Source organism: Bubalus bubalis, chromosome 19 (assembly GCF_019923935.1).
Source record: "Bubalus bubalis isolate 160015118507 breed Murrah chromosome 19, NDDB_SH_1, whole genome shotgun sequence".
Lineage (NCBI taxonomy): Eukaryota > Metazoa > Chordata > Mammalia > Artiodactyla > Bovidae > Bubalus > Bubalus bubalis.
Genome location: NC_059175.1, coordinates 58,561,497 through 58,586,236, shown reverse-complemented (window position 1 = coordinate 58,586,236; position 24,740 = coordinate 58,561,497). Strand labels below are relative to the sequence as shown.

General features: G+C 50.5%; 1 protein-coding gene across 9 annotated transcripts in view; it reads left to right on the top strand.

The window, feature by feature from the left end:
- TRIO (trio Rho guanine nucleotide exchange factor) overlaps positions 1-24,740 on the top strand; it is a 362,508-nt gene that overhangs the window by 268,188 nt on the left and 69,580 nt on the right. For 8 of the 9 annotated variants that reach the window (XM_045163663.1, XM_045163664.1, XM_045163662.1 and 5 more), the window contains one exon: positions 5,848-6,091. In XM_045163663.1, the coding sequence (XP_045019598.1) occupies positions 5,848-6,091 (244 nt within the window). Of the gene's footprint in view, positions 1-5,847; positions 6,092-7,304; positions 9,589-24,740 lie in introns of those variants that run through there. The other variant, XM_045163668.1, reaches the window with a different exon arrangement.

The following is a 24,740-nucleotide window of genomic DNA, read 5'->3' as shown; positions in this document are numbered from 1 at the left end:
TCCTGCGTTGGCAGGCGGACTCTTAGCCACTGCACCATCAGGGGAGTTTGAGCTTCTTGACACCGTAACTGTCCATTGCGTCTCACATGTGTCACGGTCAAGGAAGACTTCCAAGAGTTATTTTAAAGTCAGAACCGCTTGTGATCTCGTTAGTAATGGGGAAAGGGCTAACCTCCCTGAAAAAAACAAAAACTATACCCAGAGTTTCTTTCCTGAATAAAATGTTGGATTTGGTAAGCTGCTACTTTGGGAAAAGCTTTTTCTCATAGATTTCTTTTTGTTTTCTTTTTGCTTCCCCCTCTCCCCACTTCTTTCTCTTGGCAGGGGGAGGGTGGTGAGAAACACAGCATTTTTGCCATCTTGCATTTTTCAGTTCTCGCACATTTCTTTTTTTCACCTGGATGTGCGAGAGGCTTACAGTGGTCCTCTTGGAAACCCAGCAGCAGGTTTTGTGACGGCTTGTCCTGTGAACTTGGCCTTGGGGTTGGGGTGAGCAAGGGGGCCTGGTGGCCACGTGGTTAGGATGGCCTCTGATAAGTCCAAGCCTCAGGCCTCCACCAAGTGGCCCAGGGAGCAAGCTGCTGGGTGAATGAGAGGCTGGGTAATGCGTGTCCTGAGGGGGTTGTTCTGGGTGCCGGTGTGGCCTGTCTCTTGTAACCGTGATGGAGCCATCCTTTCCAATCCCCTTCAGCCGAGGGACCACTTTCTGCTCTGTGTGAGTCTCCTGCAGAACCGCAAGACCCTTAGTGTGGTTTCTAAGCGCCCGCGTTGTACTGGGCTGGAGGATGTGACTTTGCGGGTTGTACACTCTGCCCTGGAGGGGAGGTGGCTTTTATTAGCCTGCATCCCTCCTCCTCCTGAAGCGCTCTCAGAAATTTGGTCCGACATCCACCTGCAGCCAGTCTGAGGTTCTGGAAGCAGGTTCACTTGCAGCAAGGGCTACACCATCCTCGCGTGAGTCAAGAGCCCCTCTTCCTCTGGCGGAGCCTGGCCCACAACTCACCTGGGAGCTGGTTATTCGAGCCAGGTGCTGGCTGTTGTCCTCCCAAGCTGTGCATTCTTGGAATACAAACATGCCTCATTGCAGAGCTCTAGGGAGGGGCTGCTGGAGCCCAACGGGCGGGCGAGAAGCCCCCAGCCACGGCTCCGCTTCAGTTAGTCCTTGCCTGGGTTCAGGTGAAGGAAAATCATGGTTTCTCCAGAAAACGTAAAAAGTCAATTCTGTTCTGTGTGGCGGTTGTGGAAGGTTTGCGTGCCTGCAGCACAGGGTAAAGAATCCGCCTGCAGTGCAGGAGTCCTGGGTTCGGTCCCCGGGACGCTGCAAGTGTTTCTTCCTTTTGGGTGAAACAGCAGCAGCTTATTCATTTTCGGTCATTGAGAGAATTCAGGCAAAGGGATTCTGGTTTGATTCTGCCAAGTGTGCATGCATCTGGGTCCTTGGAGTTCCCCTGGCCGCCCTTTCAGAGGGACACAGGTGGTCTTGGAGGAGGCATTTCATTATAAAGTATCTGCGGGCCCTTGCTCCAATTAAGACCATTTTACTACCAGGCTTTTTAATCATCACATGTAATTTTTTTAAGGTGAAAAGCAGAAATAGTGGGGAAAAATATCTTTTAATGAGAATTTCACAAGAGTTACCATATGCCATGGGGATTGAGATTTTCATAAATTACAATCCTAAACTGCGTGTGGTAAGGAGCCCATGATACAGGTCCGTAAAATATATAGATATGAAAAAGATAAGGTGAAAACTTTCCAAAATGTGGTTGAAAAGGAAAAGTGAATTTCTAAACTAGATAAATGGAATGGTAACTCCTTCAACATAGTGATGAAATTATGTCACTAGGGGTAGAAATATCACTGGTAAAGAAAGACCTGTTAATGATGTAATATATATATATAATTATGTATAATATATAGCCTAAACTTTTTCTTACTAGGAGTTTAATTCTACTTGAAAGGCTGTAATGACTTGCATTGATACTTCAAAATAGTTATTTTAAGTCTTTCATACAAAAAAAAGTTTTTGTTTTGTTTGTTTGTTTTTTTAAATTAACAAGCCTGGTTTTAAAGACGAGCTTTGGAATAAGTTTAAAACATTCAAACGTGAACACTGAGACAGAAATTCACGGGTTGTCTCTTCTCTGGACTAGAAAATGTCCATTTAATCCTCTTATAAATTCATGCAGGCGATTCTTATGGGAAAACTCAGCTTATTCTTAGGGGCAGTGCCGAGAAGATATGATTTTCTTTTTTTTGACGATAATTCTAGCACTGTTTGAAAATATTCTTCTGATACTAGATTTTGTTACTAAGTTCCCTAAAGCCTTTGAAAAAAAATTTTGACTCAGTATGCAGTTCTTTGTCAGAACAGGCTTGATTTTTATTTCTCAGGCCCTGTCAAGGGCGCAGATGTTTCCAATAGTTTTGATTACTGCGCGAGGGGCTGGAACTCGGAGCCAGAAAGAGCGTCCAGCTCCATCCCTCTGGGCCGCCCCGTCCTCTCTTCTCACCCTGCCCCCACGACAGAACCTCCAGCAGCCTGAGAAATCCCCTGCAAAGGAGAAGGAGGCCAGCACAGGCTGGTGATGAGGGGGCAGTGTCTGAAGTTGAGCTTCCCAGGGTGGAGCCAGGGTGGTGACTCGGCCGGACCACGCATGTAGCAGGCCCAGGGAGAGCTCAGCCAAGGGAAAGGGCCGTAGGAAGTGCGGGCCTGGGGGGTGCTTGGTGAGCTGGGCTCCGCACCACCGCTTGTCCATGGGTCACGTTTCCCTGGGATGGGAAACATTCCTCCTTTTCGTTACAGGGATTAACCGCTTCCATAACGTGGGTTTTTTTTTTTTTTTTTTACGAGGGAAATTCTTCTGCAGACTGAGCCTCTGCCCTTAACCTTGTAACATCAGCCCCTTCAATTGTTCGCAGAGAAGCAGGAGACATTCAACATGGTTTTTCCAGAGAAAAGTTTGTAAAATTTAGTGGGGGAGGGTTGTCAGTCACTGGTAGAAATAGTCCTTTGCAGCCTAGCAAAGAGAGTTCCTTTCATCAACATTTAAGCTTTATTTTGGATGAGTTTTGCTTTGTTTTGCTTTCTGAGGTTGTCTAGTGGACATGTGTTTCTTATTCTATCTCAACTTGCTCTGGAAAGAAAGGCTTGGTTAGAGCAGGAGGGCAGCGGGGAGCACGGAGCACAGCAGAGGCAGCGGGTGGTCGCAGTCTCTGTAGGGCCGTGGAGCCCGGGCGGGGGGCCCGGCTCCCAACTCTCTGCCGGGGGCCAAAGGGGACGTGTCTTTGCACCCGCCGTAGCCCCCCGCCCGCCCGTCTTGTTCTCGTGTGCCGATGCCTAAAGGGTGACAGAAAACCGGGCACACGTCACACACCGAACACAGCAGACTCCCTTCCCGAAGCCACAGAGGAAAAGCCCGTGTTTTGTCTTGCTTTGCAAACAATGGCTTCCTTTATAGAGCAAACCTGTTTTACCGTCTTCACTCCAGCAAGTGTGTGAGCACTCACTGGACGCAGAGCCCAGCCCGAGGGTGCTCCAGGAGGAGCCTGCCCTTCGGCAGCTTGCCCTTAGAAGCCGTGCCTGGCCCTCGGCCCGGGATCTCAGCGGTGCCCCGGACAGGCCCAGGCGTGCCCTCACACACGGGGAGAGCAGCACAGACCTGCCTCCTGGTGCCGAGGGCAGACACACACACACGGCTGGGACATGTACAGCAGAGCGACACAGACCTGTTTGCTCGTGCCGAGGGTAGACACACGCATACAACCCAAGACATGGCTCATGTCAGGATTGAGGCATAATCTGTTTAAGGAGAAAGTTGCTAAGGATGGTAGCATCTGAGGAGCAACTTTTCAGAGGGACTCGACAGGGACTTAGATGAGACCAACTGGGCAGGTAGGGCTCAAAGTAGAAGGGACTGTGGACACAGGGCAGCGAGACCTGCCTCCGACAGGGGACACGGCTGCTCGGGCTGTTAGGCATGCGAGGAGCCACGAAGTGTGCCTGGTGAGTGGGCTGGGACCCTGTGACAGGAGCTTTGAGTCTTCTGCTCAGGAATGTGTACCTAAGACTCTTGAATAGGAGGACGGCATATCTGAGCATATGGCGGCAGTGTTCAGGCACTTTGCAAGGAAAGCCTGGATCAGGCGGGCCCCTCAGGATTCCACTGCAGAAATCCAAGTGAAGTGAGCCGCGTGGGCCTGCAGAGGGAGGGAGCAGTCAGACAGACACCCCAGAGTCGGACAGTGTTTGGAGGGTGAAGGCACGCGACTGACGGCGGTACCCGAAAGGCAGCCCGGGACGAGTCATGTCTCAGACTCACTGCTTTGGAGGGACGGGGATGCAGCATGGAGGGTGTGGTGTGGACCCCACACAGGGATGGAGGACACACCAGGGAGCCTGAGCCTGGGGCGGCCGGACTGGAGGGCCGGCGGGGACCACCCAGACACGGGGCGCAGGTGGTGAGCACGCAGGTGAGCTGTCCCCAGGGAGTGTGCCGTCTGGGGCCAGTGGACAGCACACGGTCACTAGAGGCCCTGCGCCTCGCTTCCCGAGCGTGGTCATGGAGTCGGTGCTCTTCATGGAGTTTGTGGGTAGGCTTCAGGGGGCCTAAGAACTTAAGAGGAGTTTGGTCAGGAAACAGGAGCGAGCTGAGAGGAGAGAAGAAGGGCAAGGCCTTTCAGGCCACAAGCCACGCGGCGTGTGGAGGGGCGTGTTGGCGTGTGGGGTGGGGCAGGGGCAGAGGGTCGGGAAGATGCCGTGGGGGCTGAGGAGGGCTCTGAGGGTTTTGGAGAGAGAGGTGCCTCGGGGTCCCAGGCTCGCTGCTCTGCAGGGACCTCCCAGTCCAGGCGGCACAGGTGCGCAGGAGCCTGCCGTCTCCAGGCCACTCCACGCTCGCCAGGCTGGGGTGAACTCCGTCTTGTTTATCACCGTATCTCATAACAACCCCCCCAAAAAGCCTGCGAGCAGAGTTTGTACTTGTGTGTGCTGTGCCGTGTGCTCAGTCACTTCAGTCGTGTCCGACTCTTTGCGACCCCAGGGACTGTAGCCCGCCAGGCTCCTCTGTCCATGGGGATTCTCCAGGCAAGAATACTGCAGTGAGTTGCCATGCCCTCCTCCAGGGGATCTTCCTGACCCAGGGATCCAACCTGTGTCTCTTATGTCTCCTGTGTTGGCAGGTGGCTTCTTTACTACTAGAGCTACCTGGGAACCCCTTTACCTTAAGTTTAAAAATGAGAAGGTTGACCTGTAAACAGGTTTAAACTGTGTGGGTCCACTTACAATAGGTGCATTTTTTTTTCCAATAAATACATATATGTGCTATAAATGTATTTTCTCTTCCTCATGATTTTCTTAATAATGGTTTCTTTTTTACCAGCTTACTTTATTGTCAGAATATAGTACATAATGCACATGACATGCAAAATATGTGTTAGTCGTCTGTTATTGGTAAGGCTTCTGGTCGCCAGTTGGCCTCTAGTTTGGGGGTAGTCAGAAGTTATGCACAGATTTTTTTTGACTGTGCAGGGGGTCAGTACCCCTAACCCCCATGTTGTTCAAGAATCACCTGTCCATAGGAGGGGGATATGTCTCAGTCAAATATTTGGACACTCATATAAAAAATCTTCAGGTTCTGAGAGTAACACACTGGAAAATACGTTAGAATATGAAAAAGTAAACACTATTCCCTTGGTTTGGAAAGGAGGTAAATTCAGGGACCGGAAACTTGAGGGCCCCCACTCAGCCGGCGTCCTGCGCCCTGACGCAGCTGGGAGTGGGCGCCAGCCTCACCTGCTGCAGGCCCGTGGTGGGGACACGCTGGCTGACCTGTGCCCTCTCCTCCCCAGCTGTCCGGCGGCTGCGAGCTGACCGTGGTGATCCACGACTTCACGGCCTGCAACAGCACCGAGCTCACCATCCGCCGCGGCCAGACCGTGGAAGTCTTGGAGCGGCCCCACGACAAACCCGACTGGTGCCTGGTGCGGACCACTGACCGGTCGCCCGCGGCCGAGGGCCTGGTCCCCTGCGGTTCCCTGTGCATCGCCCACTCCAGGAGCAGCATGGAGATGGAGGGCATCTTCAACCACAAAGGTAGGCGTTCGTGGGCGACCATGACATCCTCCCGGAAATGACAGCGGGGCTTGCGTCCACAGTTCCTGCAGCCCCATAAGAGGTGCAATCCCTGCTGGTCACTGGCGCCCCGGGCCTTCAACACTGCATCCCTGGGCCTTTTTAATCCATTGGGGGCTGCGAATGTCATCTGTCACTCAGAAATAACGGTGCATCGGTCGCCTCAGTTCCCCAGACCATGTTGTAAGATCCCAGGTTAGAGGAGGGGGAAGAGAGCCATTCTCTTGGAAGCCAGTGTCATTCATAAACGGAGCAGACAGAAAGGCAGTTTCCTCCAGGTGATGCTGAAAATAGGTGGGAGAGGTGGGACCAACGTTCAGCGTCTCCCTAATCAGGTTTTCACATTGTGGATCATTTTGTTTGTGTTAAATACTAGATGGTTGAGTGTGCAGGCCCTGGAAGCATAACTGTGCCATCTTTATAGCCTGGTTAAGTGTCTCGGGGCATCTGAGACCCCCCCCCCCAAGTTCCCTGCCAGGAGAGGGAACACAGCTGGACCCCCAGAGGGAGGTGAGCTGAGTTAGGCAGGCCTCAGTGTCAGGGGTCTGAAGCTCTGACAAGAGAGATGACTTTTGAAAGAAGTGTTTTTCCACTGAAATAGCAGGGTGTTTGAACAAAACAGCATTTGACATTGCTTGCGGACTTGTTTAGACACAGGCAGCTGTCACAAGGCCGCTTTTCCACATGTGGCAGGACAGGTCAGTAATGGCGTCCTAGCAAGTCTGTTTATCTAAACATCCAGTGTGGTCACTGCTGGACTGATGAGACTTGAAATGGGGCCTGAGTGAATTGAGCTGGTCTGCAGGTGCAGAATACACACCAGACTACAAGACTTAAAATGAAAACAGAATGTCAATTATTTTATAGTCATTGCATGCTGATATGGCAATATATTTTATAGGATGAATTAAAGAAAATATACTATTAAAATTAACTCCACCTGTTTCTTTTTACTACTAAGTAGTGCCTGCTAGAGAGTCTTCACTTTGTATGCAGCGCGCACTGTGTCTGCTCGATAGTGTTGCTTAACCTCTCATCTTAGTGAGGAGCTGATAGGAGGTTTTTAAGAGCTATTCAGAAACACTGGTCCTCAGTTTCTAGAAGAATTCTAGAAACTGAATTTGGGTATTTTCTGTGCTGTGAACCACTTTATATCAGTCTTCGTTTTCTGCAGTACAGATTTGGGGTTCTGCAGTTTGTTCACCCTTCCTGAGAGAGCATCACAGTACTCTGCATATTCCAGTTCTTTCCTGTTAGCATGGGAATGTCCCAGCTGCTCCCTCCATTTGTCAGCTGTGCCCACTCTACCTTCACCCTGACGCGTCCTGGAGACAGTCCTCCGGCTCCTGAGGGTTAGTCATGGCAGTGACTAAGTGGTGCTGTACAGGAAACAGCTCCTGACCAGCTCACCTCGGGAATGAGTCCCAACCGTGCTCAGATCCCTCGGGGCCTAAATGTGACTTGATCATCACCGCGGTACCCAGCTGGAAGAATCAGGCTGTGATGTCTCCAGGGATCTGAAGAGAAAGGCAGAGAATTCTCAGATTTGCCCCAAAGCCGAGGCGTCTGCTTCCATTTCTGGCCAAGCTGCCTATGAGGCAGTGTTGAGCCCGCCCTGCTGTGGTTCCGGGTTCAGACGGTGTTGGCCCCGCCCTACAGTGACGCCAGGTTCGGGCGGCATTGGGCCTGCCCTGCTGTGTTACCGGATTCAGGCGATATTGGGCCTGCCCTGCTGTGTTACCGGATTCGGGCGATATTGGGCCTGCCCTGCTGTGTTACCGGGTTCGGGCAATATTGGGCCTGCCCTGCTGTGTTACCAGGTTTGGGCAATATTGGCTCTGCCCTGCTGTGTTACAGGGTTTGGGCAGCATTGGGCCTGCCCCGCTGTGTTACCAGGTTCGGGCAATATTGAGCCTGCCCTGCTGTGTTACCAGGTTCGGGCAATATTGAGCCTGCCCTGCTGTGTTACCAGGTTCGGGCAATATTGAGCCTGCCCTGCTGTGTTACCAGGTTCGGGCAATATTGAGCCTGCCCTGCTGTGTTACCGGGTTCGGGCAATATTGGGCCTGCCCGGCTGTGTTACCGGGTTTGGACAATATTGAGCCTGCCCTACCGTGTTACCGGGTTCGGGCAATATTGGGCCTGTCCTGCTGTATTACCGGGTTTGGGCAGTATTGGGCCTGCCCTGCTGTGTTACCAGGTTCGGGAGATATTGGGCCTGCCCGGCTGTGTTGCCGGGTTTGGGCAGTATTGGGCCTGCCCTGCTGTGTTACCAGGTTCGGGCAATATTGGGCCTGCCCGGCTGTGTTACCGGGGTTGGGCAATATTGAGCCTGCCCTGCTGTGTTACCAGGTTCGGGCAATATTGGGCCTGTCCTGCTGTATTACCGGGTTTGGGCAGTATTGGGCCTGCCCTGCTGTGTTACCAGGTTCGGGCAATATTGGGTCTGCCCGGCTGTGTTACCGGGTTCAAGCGGCATTGGACCTGCCCTGCTGTGTTACTGGGTTCGAGCAGCACTGGGCCTGCCCTGCTGTGTTACCGGGTTCGGGCAATATTGACCCTGCCCCACTGTGTTACCGGGTTCGAGCGGCATTGGGCATGCCCCACTGTGTTAGCGGGTTCGGGCGTCATTGGACCTGCCCTGCTGTGTTACCGGGTTCGAGCGGCCCTGGGCCTGCCCTGCTGTGTTACTGGGTTCGGGCAATATTGACCCTGCCCCGCTGTGTTACCAGGTTCGGGCGACATTGGGCCTGCCCCGCTGTGTTAGTGGGTTCGGGTGTCATTGGACCTGCCCTGCTGTGTTACTGGGTTCGGGCATCATTGGACCTGCCCCTCTGTGTTACCAGGTTCGGGCAATTGGACCTGCCCTGCTGTGTTACTGGGTTCGGGCAATATTGGGCCTGCCCCACTGTGTTACCAGGTTCGGGCGGCATGGGCCTGCCCCTCTGTGTTACCAGGTTCGGGCAGCATTGGACCTGGCCAGCTGTGGTCCCTGAGCTCTGAGTTCAGGCAGTGGCCTGTGCTGGGCCCATTAGTGTTTCTGGGGTTTCATGATGTATTTAAAGTCCTTGAGTCTGAGTTGAAAATAAAGTCCAACTCTTTTTCCAAGTGTGTCTATTATGTGCAGAGGAACCCTGGTGAAATGAAGCTACAAATAACATTGGCTCTGGAAGACTTATTTTCTCATGTACCTTTCCTGCGGCGTGTTCTTTACTTCCCAGTGTTCGCAATTGCAGGCTAGCCGGGCAAAAAGAACCGTGTATTTATCACACTTGACTTTGTCCTGAAAACCTCCTGTGGAGGTTGGGTTTCTGCTGGTTTTCTGGTTTAACTCCATTCTGTCCCCTGAGCCTTTTCTCTGATACTCTGTCTTCCCATCCCCTGAGACATGACTTCTGCTTTACTTAAGAACGTGTTTCTTTGTTGAATAAAACCGGTTGTGAACTAACGGTCGTTTAGCAGATCAGAGCTCAGAACCTGATCCATTTCTTCCTTATGTCTGGATTTTTTATTTTTCCTGCCATGTAGGGAAACTTGAGGTTGTCTGTTCCCTTACAGTGTTAGGACTTGGGCGGCTGATGGGGAGGGAAGAACCTGCCTTAGGCTCTTTGATAGACCTCTTCCAGAGCCTCCTGTCCACATTTAGGTCCAGGAAATCAGGCAATGACCAGGGTCTCCATCTAGGAGAAGAATCTTCGGCAAGTAGTCGGGGCAACAAGGGCCAAGGATCCAAAAGAGCCGCAGGGACTGTGGGGTAAGAGGCCTCTGCCCCCTTGGGAGGCCCCACAGCCGCCCTCCTCACTCTGTGTGCTAGGCTGGGGGCGCTTGTTACTCACAGGTGTCAGCATCTCCTTCTGAGCCCTTCTCATTCTGAGAGCCGGCTGGGCTTGAGGGACCCCCATCCCCACCCCACCCCACCCCTCCACCAGGGTGGAGTTGAGTATGGCCCCTCCTGCGGCACAGCTGGACGTCCAGTGCTCTCCGGGTCTCCTCTTGGTGAGATCACAGAGACGGGCTGTAGTTTTTCCTGTAGTCATGTACAGATGCGAGAGTTGGACCATAGAGAAGGCTGAGCACCAAAAAATTGATGCTTTCTAATTGCGGTGCTGGAGAAGACTCTTGAGAGCCCCTTGGACAGCAAGGAGATCGAACCAGTCAATCCTAAAGGAAATCAACCCTGAATACTCATTGGAAGGACTGACGCTGAAGCTCTAATATTTTGGCCACCTGATGTGAAAAGCCGACTCATTGGAAAAGACCCTGATGCTGGGAAAGATGGAGGGCAGGAAGAAGTGGAGTGACAGGAAGGTGAGATGGTTTGGATGGCATCACTGACTCGATGGACATGAGTTTGAGCATGCTGCAAGAGATAATGAAGGACAGGGAAACCTGGCGTGCTGCAGCCCGTGAAGTTGCAGAGTAGGACATGACTGAGCGACTAAACAGCAACAGTTTGTCTCTCGTCACTCACTGTTGATCTCTAAAGATAGTTTCTTCAATGTCTGTGATTCTTGCTGCTCTGACCTTCCAGGTGGAAGGAACAAGCACATTTGCTAATCTCTAGTTCCAAAATTTCACAGCCTTCGTGCCTCAGTTTTTTTCACAAGTCCCCAATCCAGACACCTTAATTTCCAGTGTGAAAAACATGCCCATGGAGATTAAATATCTCTGTATTTGGTTGTGTATGATTTGTAAGGATTGCAGTGTGGCTGTGAGTATAAATACGCAGGTCAGCCCGAAAGGCCCAGTACTCCCAGAGCACTGCCAGGGCCATGATGCTTTTCAGCAGGGCTGGAGTTGGAATGTGCTGGACGATGAGAATCCCTGGTAGCTTAGGGCTTCCCTGGTGGCTTAGCTGGTAAAGAATCTGCCTGCAATGGGGGAGCATGGGTTCGATCCCTGGGTTGGGAAGATCCCCTGGAGAAGGGAATAGCTACCCACTCCAGTATTCTGGCCTGGAGAATTGCCGGGACTGTATGGTCCATGGGGTCACAAAGAGTCAGACACAACTGAGCGACTCGCACTTGACTCTCAGGCCCCTTGTGCGACGCTGTGTGTGCCCTGGGTGATGTGGGGGAGGGTAGAGTTAACTGATACAAATGAACAGTAAGAGTAATTGTACAATTTGTTCTTCAAGGAGATACTTCTGTGTGTCTGCAACTAGACTTCAGTGTGCACATTATTCATGGGAAAGGCCTGTACGGGCGAACTGCCTTGGAGCAGTGTTTGCCGATGGGCAGCCCTGGACTTGTCTTGCTCCGGTCGCCACCCCCCATCGTAGCCTCTCAGGCATGGGTGGCGCCCCAACAGCAGCCACTCTGAGCAGAGCGAGGCCTCAGCGAGTCCCTGTGCTCCTCCAGCCCCCGGGTCTGTGGTTCACACCACCTCCCGCCCCGTCAGCATCTCTGCGGGCTGGGCTCCCAGCAAGTCCACTGAGCCAGCCGCGTTGAGACGCACTGGCCGCCACGGCCCACCCTGTTTGTGATCGTTGATTGACTGCTGATACAGGGTCCAGGCATTATCTCAGAAACTCTTAGAAAATCCGAGGGGTTTTTTTCCTGTCCCACTGTCTCAACGAGGAGAGCTGTCACTGTTCTCTGTTTATTTATTTAGTCTTGGCCCAGAAAGTAAACAGGAATCTCAGAAATCTGTTTATATTCCCGACAAGGCGAGCCTGGGCGGGTCAGCTGTGCTCTGCCTTCATGACCAAGCGCTGAGGGTGTGTGAGAGCTTGGCTCTGGGCTTTGGGTGAGAACTCAGCGGGCATCCCCGCGGCAGGGCAGGGCCCCGGGCTGGTGGCAGTGCCCAGGAGCAGTAACGACAGGATGGACGACACTCAGGAGGATTGTCTTAGTCAGTAACCGGGCGGAGTCCCGTCCCGAGCTCCCTGCAGGACGCATGTGCCTGAAGCACATCGTGGCAGCAATTTTGACTGTATTCACTTTTTTTTCAGTGTAAAACCAGAACCCCTTATGAGTCTTAAGGGGGTCCTTCCATTGTGCTCACACCTGATCATTGCATCGGAAAGACTGCCCGTGTGACTGTCATGGGCCTGTCAGCTGAGGTCTTCACTGCCCAGCCTGGGCCAGTTCGAGTTGAATTTGGAAAGTCGCTGTCAGCCACCACTGAGTTACCTTTTGCTAATCCTTGGCTTTGAGACAGGAGCTTCCAGGGTGAGAGTGATGTTTATGGTTGGCTAAGTGAAGACCTTCCGAGGCAAGAGTGATGTTTGTGGTTGGAGTCTTTGGAAGAGGCAATGTGTTGGACTTGCAGGGTGTCTTCTTCGTGCCAGGACCTGAATTCTGATTCCATCTCTGTCTTTGGTGACATTGCACCCCTGCACCTGAGGTGGGTGCAAACAGGTGGTCTCTGAGGTCCTCCCCGCCTCTGACATTCTCAGGTTATGTGTATTTTGAGGCCTTTCTGAATGAAGGCCAATTCCAAACCTCCCGCTTCTCCTTATGCTAACCCCTAATGAGGTGGCAGGTGGTCTTTTTGCTGGTCTAGTGATGTATTTAGGAGAAAAGATCCACTTAGGAACCTTAGCCTTATTTAACCTCTCTGAAAATTATTTATCAAGTTTTTTCTCTCTGGGATAGTGTGTAGGTCAGTACTTGCATTTCATTTTGAAGAAGTTAAAAGCATGGTCTTTTCACTCCAAATTCTTCATTAAAAAAACAAGGAAATAGAAACATGAGAAACAAGATTTCTTGCCCACCGACCACTGGGGCCTCTACACCCAGGGCTTTGACTCACACCCCACACTTACTGAAGCAACCCTCCACGGTTTCCAGCTTACCACATCACCTGCAGATAAGTGGGTGCCGTCAAAACCCACTAAAAGAGAAAACTCAGGAATTGTCTCCTATAAATGCGGTGATAAATGATTGTTACCGGTGAAATGGGGCATTTTCTATAATCCAAGTGAAAATTAGGAAAGTGAGAGATGGTCATGAGAAACCGCCTGAAATGTAGGTTTTCCTCTGGATTCCACCTGGGACTGTCTCCTTGCCCCTCTCCCAGGGTTTTCCTGCCCATCCTTCTCCCGAAGTATTTGACTCTTCACTGGACTGTCCTCCCAACTTCTCGAAGCCTCTAGTATTCAGATTCCCACTCCTACCACCTCCCAGAAGTAAGTGGACATGGCCCCACTTGCTGCCCCCCAAATGGCCAGCACACCTGAGGCTCTCTTCACTGCTGCCCGCAATTTCTCCCTGTGATAATACACATAGAGCGTGAAACTTCCTGTCAGAATGACTGAGAAGTGCACGGCAGTGGCGTCAGGCACATCCACTTCATGATGCCCCATCCCCACCGTCCACCCTCAGCTCTCACCATCCTCCCCTCTGAACACTAACTCCCCCCACCCCAGCCCTGGAACCTACCACTCCACTTCTGTGTGTGGGAGCTCGACCACTCTCAGGACCGTGAGTAGAATTGTTCAGTGTTTGGTGACTGGCTTGACCCGCTGAACATGATGTCTTCAGGGTTCATCCTTGTTGTAGCCTGTGTCAGAATGTCCTTCCACGTTAACTGACTCACACTCCACCGTATGGATAGGTGACGGCTTGTTGTCCGTTCATCTGTTGATGGACACGGGGTTGCTTCCACCGTTGGGCCTGTGTGAATAGTGCTGCTCTGTCTTTGGATGCTTTGGGAAGTACACCCACATGTGAAATTGCTGGGTCATATGATGCTGCTGTTTTTGATTTTTGAGCATGCTCACCACATTTTGTTGTTGTTGTTGTTTTAGTCTCTAAATCATGTCTGACTCTCTGCAACCCCATGGACTGTAGCCCACCAGGCTCCTCTGTCCATGGGATTTCCCAGGCAAGAATCCTGGACTGGGTTGCCATTTCCTTCTCCAGGGGATCTTCCCAACCCAGGGATCAAACTCACATCTCCTGCATCGGCAGGCAGATTCTCTACCACTGAGCCATATTTTGGAAGCCACATTTAGGGAAGCCTCCACATTTTGTTCCTTTTATCTGAGTAGCACCTGTGGGGCTGGAGAAGACTCCCAGGGTCCCTTGGCTGCAAGGACATCCAACCAGTCCCTCCTAAAGGAAATCAACCCTAAATATTCATTGGAAGGACTGATGCTGAAGCTGAAACTCCAGTACTTTGGCCACTTAATGCAAAGTGCTGACTCACTGGAAAAGACCCTGATGGGTCTCCTCCTGAAGGCAGGAGGAGAAGGGGATAACAGCAGATGAGATAGTTGGATGGCATCACCCACTCAATGGACATGAGTTTGAGCAAACTCCAGGAGTTGGTGTTGGACAGGGAAGCCTGGCATGCTGCACTCGGCGGGGTCACCAAGAGTCAGACACAACTGAGTGACTGAACAACAGCAGCGGATAGTACCCTTCAGGCCTGTTCTCCTTCACCCGTCGCCACCTTGTCTCCTCCCCACTAGGTCTCCCAGCCTCACTTCTCACCCTCTTATTGCAGCTGAAACACAAACCTGGTCATACTGGGCTCCTGCTTAAATTTCTTCAGTGACTTGGTGTTGGTCACAGAATAAAATCACAGTTTCCTAACACGTCCCACAGAGCCTTGCCCCTCGCACTCGTGTGCACGTGTACATACATGCTGAGTGCACACGTACCCTCTTTCTCCCCTGGTGTGGTCCTCAATTACAGGGAGCAGGGGTTGGTTCTCAGTCCCTCACCCCTACCTGACATTCCTGTCCCTTCTCACCAAGCGTAAAACCCTTCAGGAAAAAAAAAAAAATGAATGTATCCAGTGAGTCTGTGGAGGTGAGGGTGCCGTTAACAAGTATTTCAACATAAAGGCTAGGGTTAGGGTAAGCTGAGAAAGTCTGCGTGATGAACTCCCGGGGCCACTGAGGACACATGAGGAGCCGCGTGGGAACTCCCCGAAAGAACCTGAGAAGGCGCCAGTGGGTGCAGCAACAGTGCTGAACTTGCAGAGGTGACGGGGCAAGTACAGGGGCGCGGGCTGTGGACAGCGGGCTTGGCGAGGGCCGGGAGCGGGGGCCCTGCATGCAGGTCACAGGGCCTCTACGCGGGGGCCTGTAACCTGTGGCGGTGTGGGCTCAGCAGGGGTGCTCACTGGCGAGTGAGCACCATTCGTCCTGATCCACTTTGTCCAGTTCTGTCCTGTGTTTTCTCACTTTCACAATACACGGCCTTCCTTAGATAAACCCACAGGGCCGCTACTCAAAGCTGTGAGAAAGGGACATACCATTGAGACCAGGGGTTACATTCAGACTCACATGCAGTTTCTTAGAACAAATGAAGCAACGATGGATGAATGAATGGATGAAGTGCCCAGATCCCGGGTCTGGAGGTCGTAAGTTCCACCTCTGAATCTCAGGGTAACCGCTGACACAGCCACTACGCGAGGATGAAATTGGCACACGTTTCCCTTAAGGCCCAAGTTGCAGAGTGTCTGAGGCCCCACCACCCTCTGTCCAGGGCATTTCTCCTGACCTGGCTCCTTCCTTCAGCTCCCTGTCCACATCCGGGCCCTGGGAGGTTGTGGCTCTTCCCGCTTGCTGGTGGCGCCCACCAGTTCCCATGCCCTCGGCCCCACGGCCCCTCGGCCCCGTGCTGTACAGGTGAGACCAGGGGACAGGACTCAGCACAGGTTTGCGGGTGGCGGAAGAGGAGGACTCAGAGGCCACCAGTGTGTGCTGTCTCAGGAACCCCAGGCCTCGCCTGGTGCCCATCATCTGGGTTTGGCGAGCCCCAGCTCAGAGGGTAGATATATTAAAGTGGTTCCCCTGCTCAGAATTATTATAAGCAGTTGCTAAGGTTCAGTCGTAAATATTCATTGGAAGGACTGATACTGAAGCTGAAACTCCAATACTTTGGCCACCTGATGGGAAGAACTGACTCATTGGAAAAGACCCTGATGCTGGGAAAGATTGAAGGCAGGAGAAGGGGACGACAGAGGGCGAGATGGTTGGATGGCATCATGGACTCGATGGACATGAGTTTGAGTAAGCTCTGGGAGTTGGTGATGGACAGGAAGGCCTGTCCATCCCTGTCCTCCCTGGTGTGCCTTTGCGTCCATGGGGTCACAAAGAGTCAGGCACGACTGAGCGACTGAACTGAACTGAAGGGTCCTCACCCCGATCCGGACCACCTTCCCAGTTTCCAGGGCAGCCCACCTGGCTAAGAGACACCCACTCCTGAGAGGAAGCCTGAACTCTGCTCACAGGGCCAAGGCCTCGTCCTTTGCTTCTCTGCCTTCACCAGAAATGTATGCAAGGAAATATGGAGCTCTGGGACCCAGGCCTCTTACGTTTCCCCAAAGGTTTTGAGACAGCTGGGCTTAACGTTTGGTCAACCCAAATATCCTCTGCCCTACATCGTGAAACCTGCTGCCTCAAGGGTGAATCTAGTCCACCACATATGACTGCTTGTGCCTTTTAGATGGCCTACGCCTTTTAGGAAAGTGTAAGATAAGACATTAAAAAGGCTGTCCCAGTAAGTTACATCAGTCCTGTCTGCCCCTTTGAGATGCTGTGTGTAGCCTGCGAGGCTCCTCGGTCCATGGGTTCTCCAGGCAGGAAGACTAGAGTGGGTGGGCGTTCCCTCCTCCAGGGCATCTTCCTGACTCAGGGGCTGAACCCTTCTCTCATTTTGTTTCCTGAATTAGCAGGTGGGTTCTTCAGTGCCACCTGGGAAGCCCCCAAAAGGCTTTAGTGATTTTAAAAATTTTAGTTGAGTCTTTTGTGGTTCTGCTACATTTAGGCATTTGCTTAGTGCCAGATTGTCCCTGTTAATCAGAAAACATAGCCACCCCAGGCACACCGATGCATAGCTGTTCAAACCTGTATCTGCCCACACATCCTTTAAAAATATATAATGGAGGATCTATGTAATTTTTTTAAAAAATTAGCTTGGAAAAAGAGCACTTTTTGGTCTGTTTGAACAGCTGCTAATATAAATCCCTGTGGGAAGAAAAACTGAGGAACAGAGAGTTGCCCCAAGAACAAAGACTTAGTCCCTCCTCTGAGCCCCAGGGTGGATCTAGGGTGAGGGGATCGGCCCAAGACCTGTGATTAAGGCGTGTTTTCTGTGCACCATGTAATTACGGAGCCACACAAGTGGCCATGACTATGTTGAATGCTTCATGTTGTAAGTATTTTCATACTCCATCTTCACATTAAGGTGTTTATTAAAACAGGAAAAAGACCTAAGAAGGTATTGACACCATCTATATTAGATGATCACAAAATTATATATATAGCGAAGCCATAAACAATGAATCAGCGAGCCATCTTCCCACAGACGACCATGACACGGTGTTTAGGGCAGGAGACGTAGTCAGGAAGAAGAGATCACCAGGGAAAAGTGTGTGTCTTGCTCAGGATGACCCAGGGCCAGGCAGGGTGACTGCTTCCTGCCTCCCTGTGGACTCTGTTCTAACTGCCTCCCCTATGACATACGCACATGTCAGACTTTGCCATTCATTAGACAGGCTGGAGTTTCTCTTTTAAATGTGTTACGCTCTAATTCTCATCTTCTGAAGCTATGAAAGGTTACAAGGAGATGATGTGTTTGGTGCACGGGTTTTCATTAAATATTTTGAAGATGAATAAACACTGTCCACGCAGGGGGATGTACATGTACGTTTCAGCCAGAGTCAGTCAGCACTTGTTTCCTGATGGTGTTTACTGGGTCGCGGCTCTGAGGACACCTGGTAAAACAGCGCGTGCACACCCGTGGAGAAGCGTGTGCCAGGAAAACAGGTCCGTTTGGCTTTGACCCCTGTGTTTCTTTCTCTGTTCTGAGAAGCATGAGATGGTTTTGTGATTATTTTGTGTGCCTAAAGCTGAAATATTAACCGAATTTTGAAAGATTTGACTGTAGATCCTGGTAGATAGGGTAGAGCTAAAAATCTATGACCAAAAAAAAAAGCTGTGACTGAAATGCAGAGACTCACTTTGCCAACAGAGGTTCTGTCTAGTCAAAGTTATGGCCCTTCCAGTAGTCATGTATGGACGTGAGAGTTGGACCATGAAGACTAAGTGCCAAAGAATTGATGCTTTCGAATTATGGCTCTGGAGAAGACTCTTGAGAGTCTCTTAGACAGCAAGGAGATCAAATCAATCGAAAGGAAATCATCCTTAAATATCCATTGGAAGGACTGATGGTGAAGCTGAAGCTCCAATACTTTGGCCACCTGATGCAAAGAGCCAGCTCATTGGAAAAGGCTCTGATGCCGGGAAAGATTGAGGGCAGGAGGAGAAGGGGACGACAGAGGATGAGATGGTTGGATGGCATCACTGACTCAATGGACATGAGTTTGAGCATGCTCCGGGGGATGGTAAAGGACAGGGAAGCCTGGCGTGCTACAATCCGTGGGGTCACAAAGAGACACAACTTCACGACTGAACAAGAGCAACAGCAACCTGATAGTTGAGCTGCAAATGGCATGGAGAATGGAAAATATCTGCAAAGCCCCAGGCTGTGTCTGTTACAGCAGGTCCTGATCTAATCTGATAGAAGCAGCAGTACCTGTGTCCGGAGAGGTTAAAGCATCTGCCTGGAATGCAGGAGACCCGGGTTCGATCCCTGGGTCGGGAAAATCCCCTGGAGAAGGAAATGGCAACCCACTCCAGTACTCTTGCCTGGAGAATCCCATGGAGGGAGGAGCCTGATAGGCTACAGTCCATGGGGTCGCAAAGAGTCGGACATAACTGAGCGACTTCACTTCACTTCACAAAACTTTTACATACCATTTCAGCGACCCCCACATTCAGAACTTCGTTTCTAAATAAGGGAAGAAATATCAAATATTAAAACTTATTTTTAGATGTTTCACATGGTTCAAAAATAAAACTGAAAAAGTGTAAGTTGAGAAGTCTGGTTCCCACAGCCCGACAGCCACACTTGGATCACCCTTTGTGCTCGTTACTCGTTTCTGCGTCTGGTGCTGTGTGAGGCGCGTGCAAGCCTTTGCTCACTGTTCACTCCTCTTTCCATCTTCCTGCCTAAAAGGGAGCGGATTTTGCCCCAACTTTGTCACTCATTCGTACCTTTTGGGAATGACTTTAGTACCTAAAGAGGTGTCTGCCTCATCCTTTTCCATGGATGGGAGAACTTGCTGTGTGCACATGCCTTGCAAGGCTGAGCACCCTGGGCTGCTGCTGTTATAAACAGGGTCAAGAAGGCCACTGCGTGTAGATGTCTTCTCATTCATAAGCAGGCCTGTCTATGACAAAATTCTACAAGTGGGATTGTTGGGTTCAGTGGTAAATGCATTCATGGAAAACAAACTTTTGAGGCAGAATCACCTGAATCGTAAATTAATCAGATCAGGGGCTTCCCTGGTGGCCTAGTGGCTCAGACTCTGTGTTCTCAGTGCAGTGGGCCTGGGTTTGATCCCTCCTAGACCCCACATAGTTGTGGCAACAACTATTTATAAGACCCAACACAGCCAAATAAGTAAATAATATTTTTTTAAATAATTAAAAATAATCAGATCAGAAAAATATCACAGTTAACAGGTTATTAATGACATTTCTTTTATGTATTTTTTAAATTTTGGTCAGAGTCGTGACATTTACACTGTCCATTTCAGCGACCCACACTGAACACACTGAATTCTAATTTTATCTTGCTGTTCTGTCCCTAAGTCGTGTCCAACTCTTTCCGACTCCATGGACTGCAGCATGTCAGGCTTCCCTGTCCTTCCCTATCTCCCAGAATTTGCTCAAACTCATGTCTGTTGTATGCCATCCAGCCATCTCATCCTCTGTCATCCCCTTCTCCTGCCTTCTGTCTTTCGCAGCGTCAGGGTCTTTCCCAGTGAGTCGGTTCTTCGCATCAGCTAGCCAAAGTATCGGAGCTTCAGCTTCAGCATCAGTCCTTCCAATGAATATTCGGGACTGATTTCCTTTAGGATGGACTGGTTGGATCTCCTTGCAGTCCAAGGGACTCTCCAGACTCTTCTCCAACACCACAATTTTATCTCACCCAGTTAGAAACAAAAGGCTGCCCGCTTTGAGTAAGGGCCCTCCTGAAAGTCATAAATGACGCAGGACGTTTCCGTGTGACTCCTGTGAGGTGAGACTTTGGTGGAGGTTTTTTTTCCCACAGGGCTCTGCACAGGAGTGTGCAGTGAAGTGTTGACATAAATACTGCCTCACCAGGGCTGCATTTTGTGCAGATTCTGTCAGAGGGGTGCATATGAAGAGTTCGACGCTAATGGCAGAACAGTGATAGTTTCCAAAGAGTGAGTGACCTCCCATAGTGTGTGTCTAAAAGTAGCCGTTGTGACTCTTGTGCCGTCCGTCCACGCCAGACCACACCACACCACACCATCACCTGTGAGAAACACAGGAGGAGACTGTGTTTTCTGTGGTTGCCCTAAGGGGCTTGGAAGTCTCCATACAATCTCTGTACTTCCTGAAGGATTCAGTTTCTAATCACAAGCAATTTCATAACAAAATTTGAAAAATACTATTTTTAAAAATATTTATTCACTGGTTTGTTTATTTGGCTGCAGTGGGTGTTACTGTGGTTTGTGGGCTCTAGTTCCCTGACCAGGGATTGAACCCAGGCTCCCTGAAAAATACTATTTTTTAAACCCTGCACAATGTAACTTTTTCCTTCTGTACTGACAGACTGAAAGGATTTTGGAGGAGCGAGAGGAGTGTGGGAAGCCGGAGGTCAGTCAGAGAGTTCAAGAGGCTGACCTTTGAACTCTGCCCCTCACAGCCAGCTCTGTCTGGAAGAAGGGTCCTGACCCCTTTCCCAGTGCCCTCTGGACGAGCAGAACTGCCCTGGCATCTCCTGACATGCTTTGGTGCTGGGGCCTTTGAGGTGCATTGTAGGGTGGTCTGACCAGCGGTGGCTGGGGTATTTGGACAGCTTGACCATTCCACAAGGCTGACCATTCAAAGTGTTAGTCGCTCAGTCGAGTCTGACTCTTTGTGATCCCAGGGACTATAGCCCCCCAGGCTCCTCTGTCCATGGGATTCTCCAGGCAAGAATACTGGAGTGGGTTGCCATTCCCTTCTCCAGGGGACCTTCCTGACCCAGGAATCAAACCTGGGTCTCCTGCATTGCAGGCAGGTTCTTTACTTTCGGAGCCACCAACTAAGCCCGTTTTTCAAGGGCGTCATCATTTTCCAAAAACTCTTCTGACCAGGCTCAGGACAGCGAACCCAGCGTCTTTGTGTCTGAAGGGCCCTTTCAGACGTGTGAGATGCAATAAACAGGCTCATTCGCCTGGCAGCTCTGGAATTCCATGCTGGTCCCCGTTGTCTTGAAGCCTTGAGTTCAGGTGGATCCTTTCCCTCCCCCACCCCTTCTCCTGAGTCTGTAGAACTTTGAGTTTACTAGCAGGAAAGAATATTCACGTTCTGTTTTTTGAGATAGATTAGCTTCCTTTGGTCTCAAAAATAATGAGTCCCAGATGATTATCAGATGGGGCAGAGGCTGCCTCGGTCATCTCAGGCCACCCTCACACAAACCACAGACTGCATGGTTTAGACAGCAGACGCTGATTTCTTCGTAGTCCTGGCAGCCCTAGGTCCAAATGAAGGCGTGGGCAGACTCGCTTTCTTGGTGAGCAGACAGCCACCTGCTTGCTTGTCCTCACATGCTCCTCCCTCTGTGTGCACCCCAGTGACTCTCTATGTGTCTCGATTTCCGGTTCTAATAAGGACCTCAGTCATACTAGATTTAGACCCACCCTTACAACTTCGTTTTAACCTAGTCACTTTCATAAAGACCCTGTCTCCAAATCTGGTTACATTCTGAGGTCCTGGGAGTTAGGACTTGAACTCAGGAGTTTGAGGGGGCCACAGTCAGCCTCACTGTGGAAAAGACCCTGATGCTGGGAAAGATCAAGGGCAGGAGGAGAGGGGGACGACAGAGGATGAGATGGTTGGATGGCATCACTGACTCGATGGGCATGAGTTTGAACAAACTCAGGGAGATGGTGTAGAACAGGGAAGTCTGATGTGCTGCAGTCCATGGGATCGCACGACTGAGCAACTGAACAACAGTCAGCCTCTTGCAGAGGGGCGGGTGGAGCCTCAGAAGGTAACGGTAGTGACAGGAAGTGTGAGGGCGTGCCCTGTGCCAGGCTCTGTGCTGCTTTTCTCTGCATTTCATCCTCAGGATACTCTGATGGCAGTGTATGCCGCTGTCATCCCTGTGCGATGCACGGAAGATGGACACAGAGAGTAACTTGACCCAGCTTAGTAGACGGTAGAAAATGGGATTCGAAAAGCAGTGGTCAGCCTTCAGGGCTCCCGTTCCTAACCACTGCGTGCCTTGCTCTCCATACAAGCTGGAAGGAGCCCGTGGTCTAGTGGGGAAGCTGTGGCTTCTGTAAGCAAACTCAGCTGCCCCGGGCCAGCCATCACTTGTGGAAGTGCTGATTCGAGAAGCCAGTTCTTCTTGCCCACCACACGCGAGACCTTTTGCCTCCCTGGGGCTGCACACATTCCTAAGACACGCCCCACACACACACACACCACCACCAGCAGCAGCAGCGGTCGGTTTCTCTGAGAAAGACCCATTTTCAACTTTTCTGATTTCAGTCATCAGACAATAATTCCAATTGCTTTTCCACTGCCCGGAGAAGCCACCCTGATGGAAATCTGTCCTTCTTTCTTCTCTTGATGCCCCTTCACTCCTCTCCCGCCTCCCTGCATCAAGCACAGAACCTCACCCTCAATGGGGGATGTCAGCCAGTGAAAAGAAGAACCAGTCACAAGAGTTAAAAATGATTTTTTTAAAAAAATCAATCTGCATCCAGAAGTAAGAGTTTACTGCTCCCTCCCCACCTAAAAGAAAAAATCAAAATCCGCCCCTTTGCCTTTATTGGAAGAGCTTCCTGTCAGGGCTTCTATACTCCACGACCTTCCTGGGGAGTTTTTCTGCAGAATTGGGACGAGAAAGGTGCGTACCGGCTGTCAGGAGCTAGTGACGTTGCTCTCGTCTTTTCAAACACTGTTGTTTCTGTTAGTGTTTTCGGGAACACTCTTGTGGGGTTATCATCTCATATGGCCCTTCTGCACTTAATCCATACGCTGGTGCAAACAGAGAAGGTCACATCGTGAGTTAAAGTGGGAAAAAGCAGTCCTTGAATGTTGGTTTTGTTGGAGTAAAAGAGAAAAACTCACATCGTCTGTGAAAAGATAGTAAGTGAAGCCATGAAAAGGAGCCTATCGAATTTTTGGCACCCAGATGAGGAGCCCCAGTGCCTCCAATAAAGGTGCTTTTGTGGGTCGGTGACTGCGCTAGAAAGGGCAGGAAATGCAGTGCTGAATGGGGCCCTCAGAGGCAGGGTCCGTCCTCCCATCCGCTCCCTCCAGAGCGGGAGGTGTTATCTGCGGGGTAGCAGACTGGACAAAACGTCCTCTGAACAGGAGCATCTTTGTGCGAGGAACCTGAGAAACTGGACCGCGGCGGTGCAGCTGTGCAGGGGGGGACCAGCACCGTGGACTCCCTGCGCAGAAAGGAACCCCGGGGAGCGGGGAGCCCAGGGCCGGAGGCAGGGCGGGAAGCAGCCTGGAATCCCCGGCCCCCCAGGAAGCAGTGGGGTGCACAGAGGCACTGCCTGCTTCTCCTGGTGGGTGAGGTTTCAGGGCTGGATGGAACATAGACTACTGGAAACCTGTCAAGGGGGGTTGATGGTGTTTTACGTCTCAAGAAAACACTATTAATTTTGAGAAATTTTCAGTAATATCCCTCACAGTTGTGTCATTTGTGTTTCCATCTCAAAAAGCGTTAGCTGCTGCTATTTTATGAACTGTCTTTGGCTTGTACGATTTCGAGGAGCTTTTCTTCATCCTATGTTAACTGCCCAGTTACTGATGTTTGTTTCTTCAGAAAGTGCTATAGTCTTAATAGAAAGACCTTAGGTCCTTTGGCTCATCTGAGTTTGATGTCCATTTAAGTCCATTTTTAGTTCTGATTTAATAAAGCACCCTTTGTATATGGATCTTGTTTTTTTTTTTAAACTGATGTGGGGTCTTTGGGTGATTTTTTTCTTTTTTGAGACCTCCTTTGGCAAAAATGACCTTGTCTTATTTTTTCTGGACAGATTAATAACAGGCACCTGAACATTGAATTTCTCGTTTTAAATATTTGAGGAATTATCACAAGAGAAGCTTACATGAAAAGTGGTTGAGGTGGGGTGGGTCATTGATTTTTGACCAAAAGAATTTCTTGTCAACCGATTTAAATAAACGAACTTTTATTTTCATGAGAATGAGATTGGCTTATATGATTTTGCCCACAATCTTGCAAAAGATGATTTCATATGTCTTCAGATCTTTTTCAATAAATCAAGATTTCTTTATTCACTGGTCATTAATTTGGCTAATATTTTTTCCCCACAAAATTCTATGATTTTAACCTATTTGTCTAGCAACTTTTTCACACTCTCAACTTCTTTAGCTATTGACATTTATTTAATGTAGCATTCAATTTTTTATTTTTAAAATCTTTTAATTTTGCGATTATTTTAGACTTGGGGAAGAGTTGCAGAAATAGTACTGAGAAGTCCTGTATCCTTCTACCCAGCTCCCCGGTGTGACATGTCACCTGACCCTGGTCCAGTGACCAAAACCAAGAAACCAGCCTGAGGCAGTACTGTTAACCAGCCA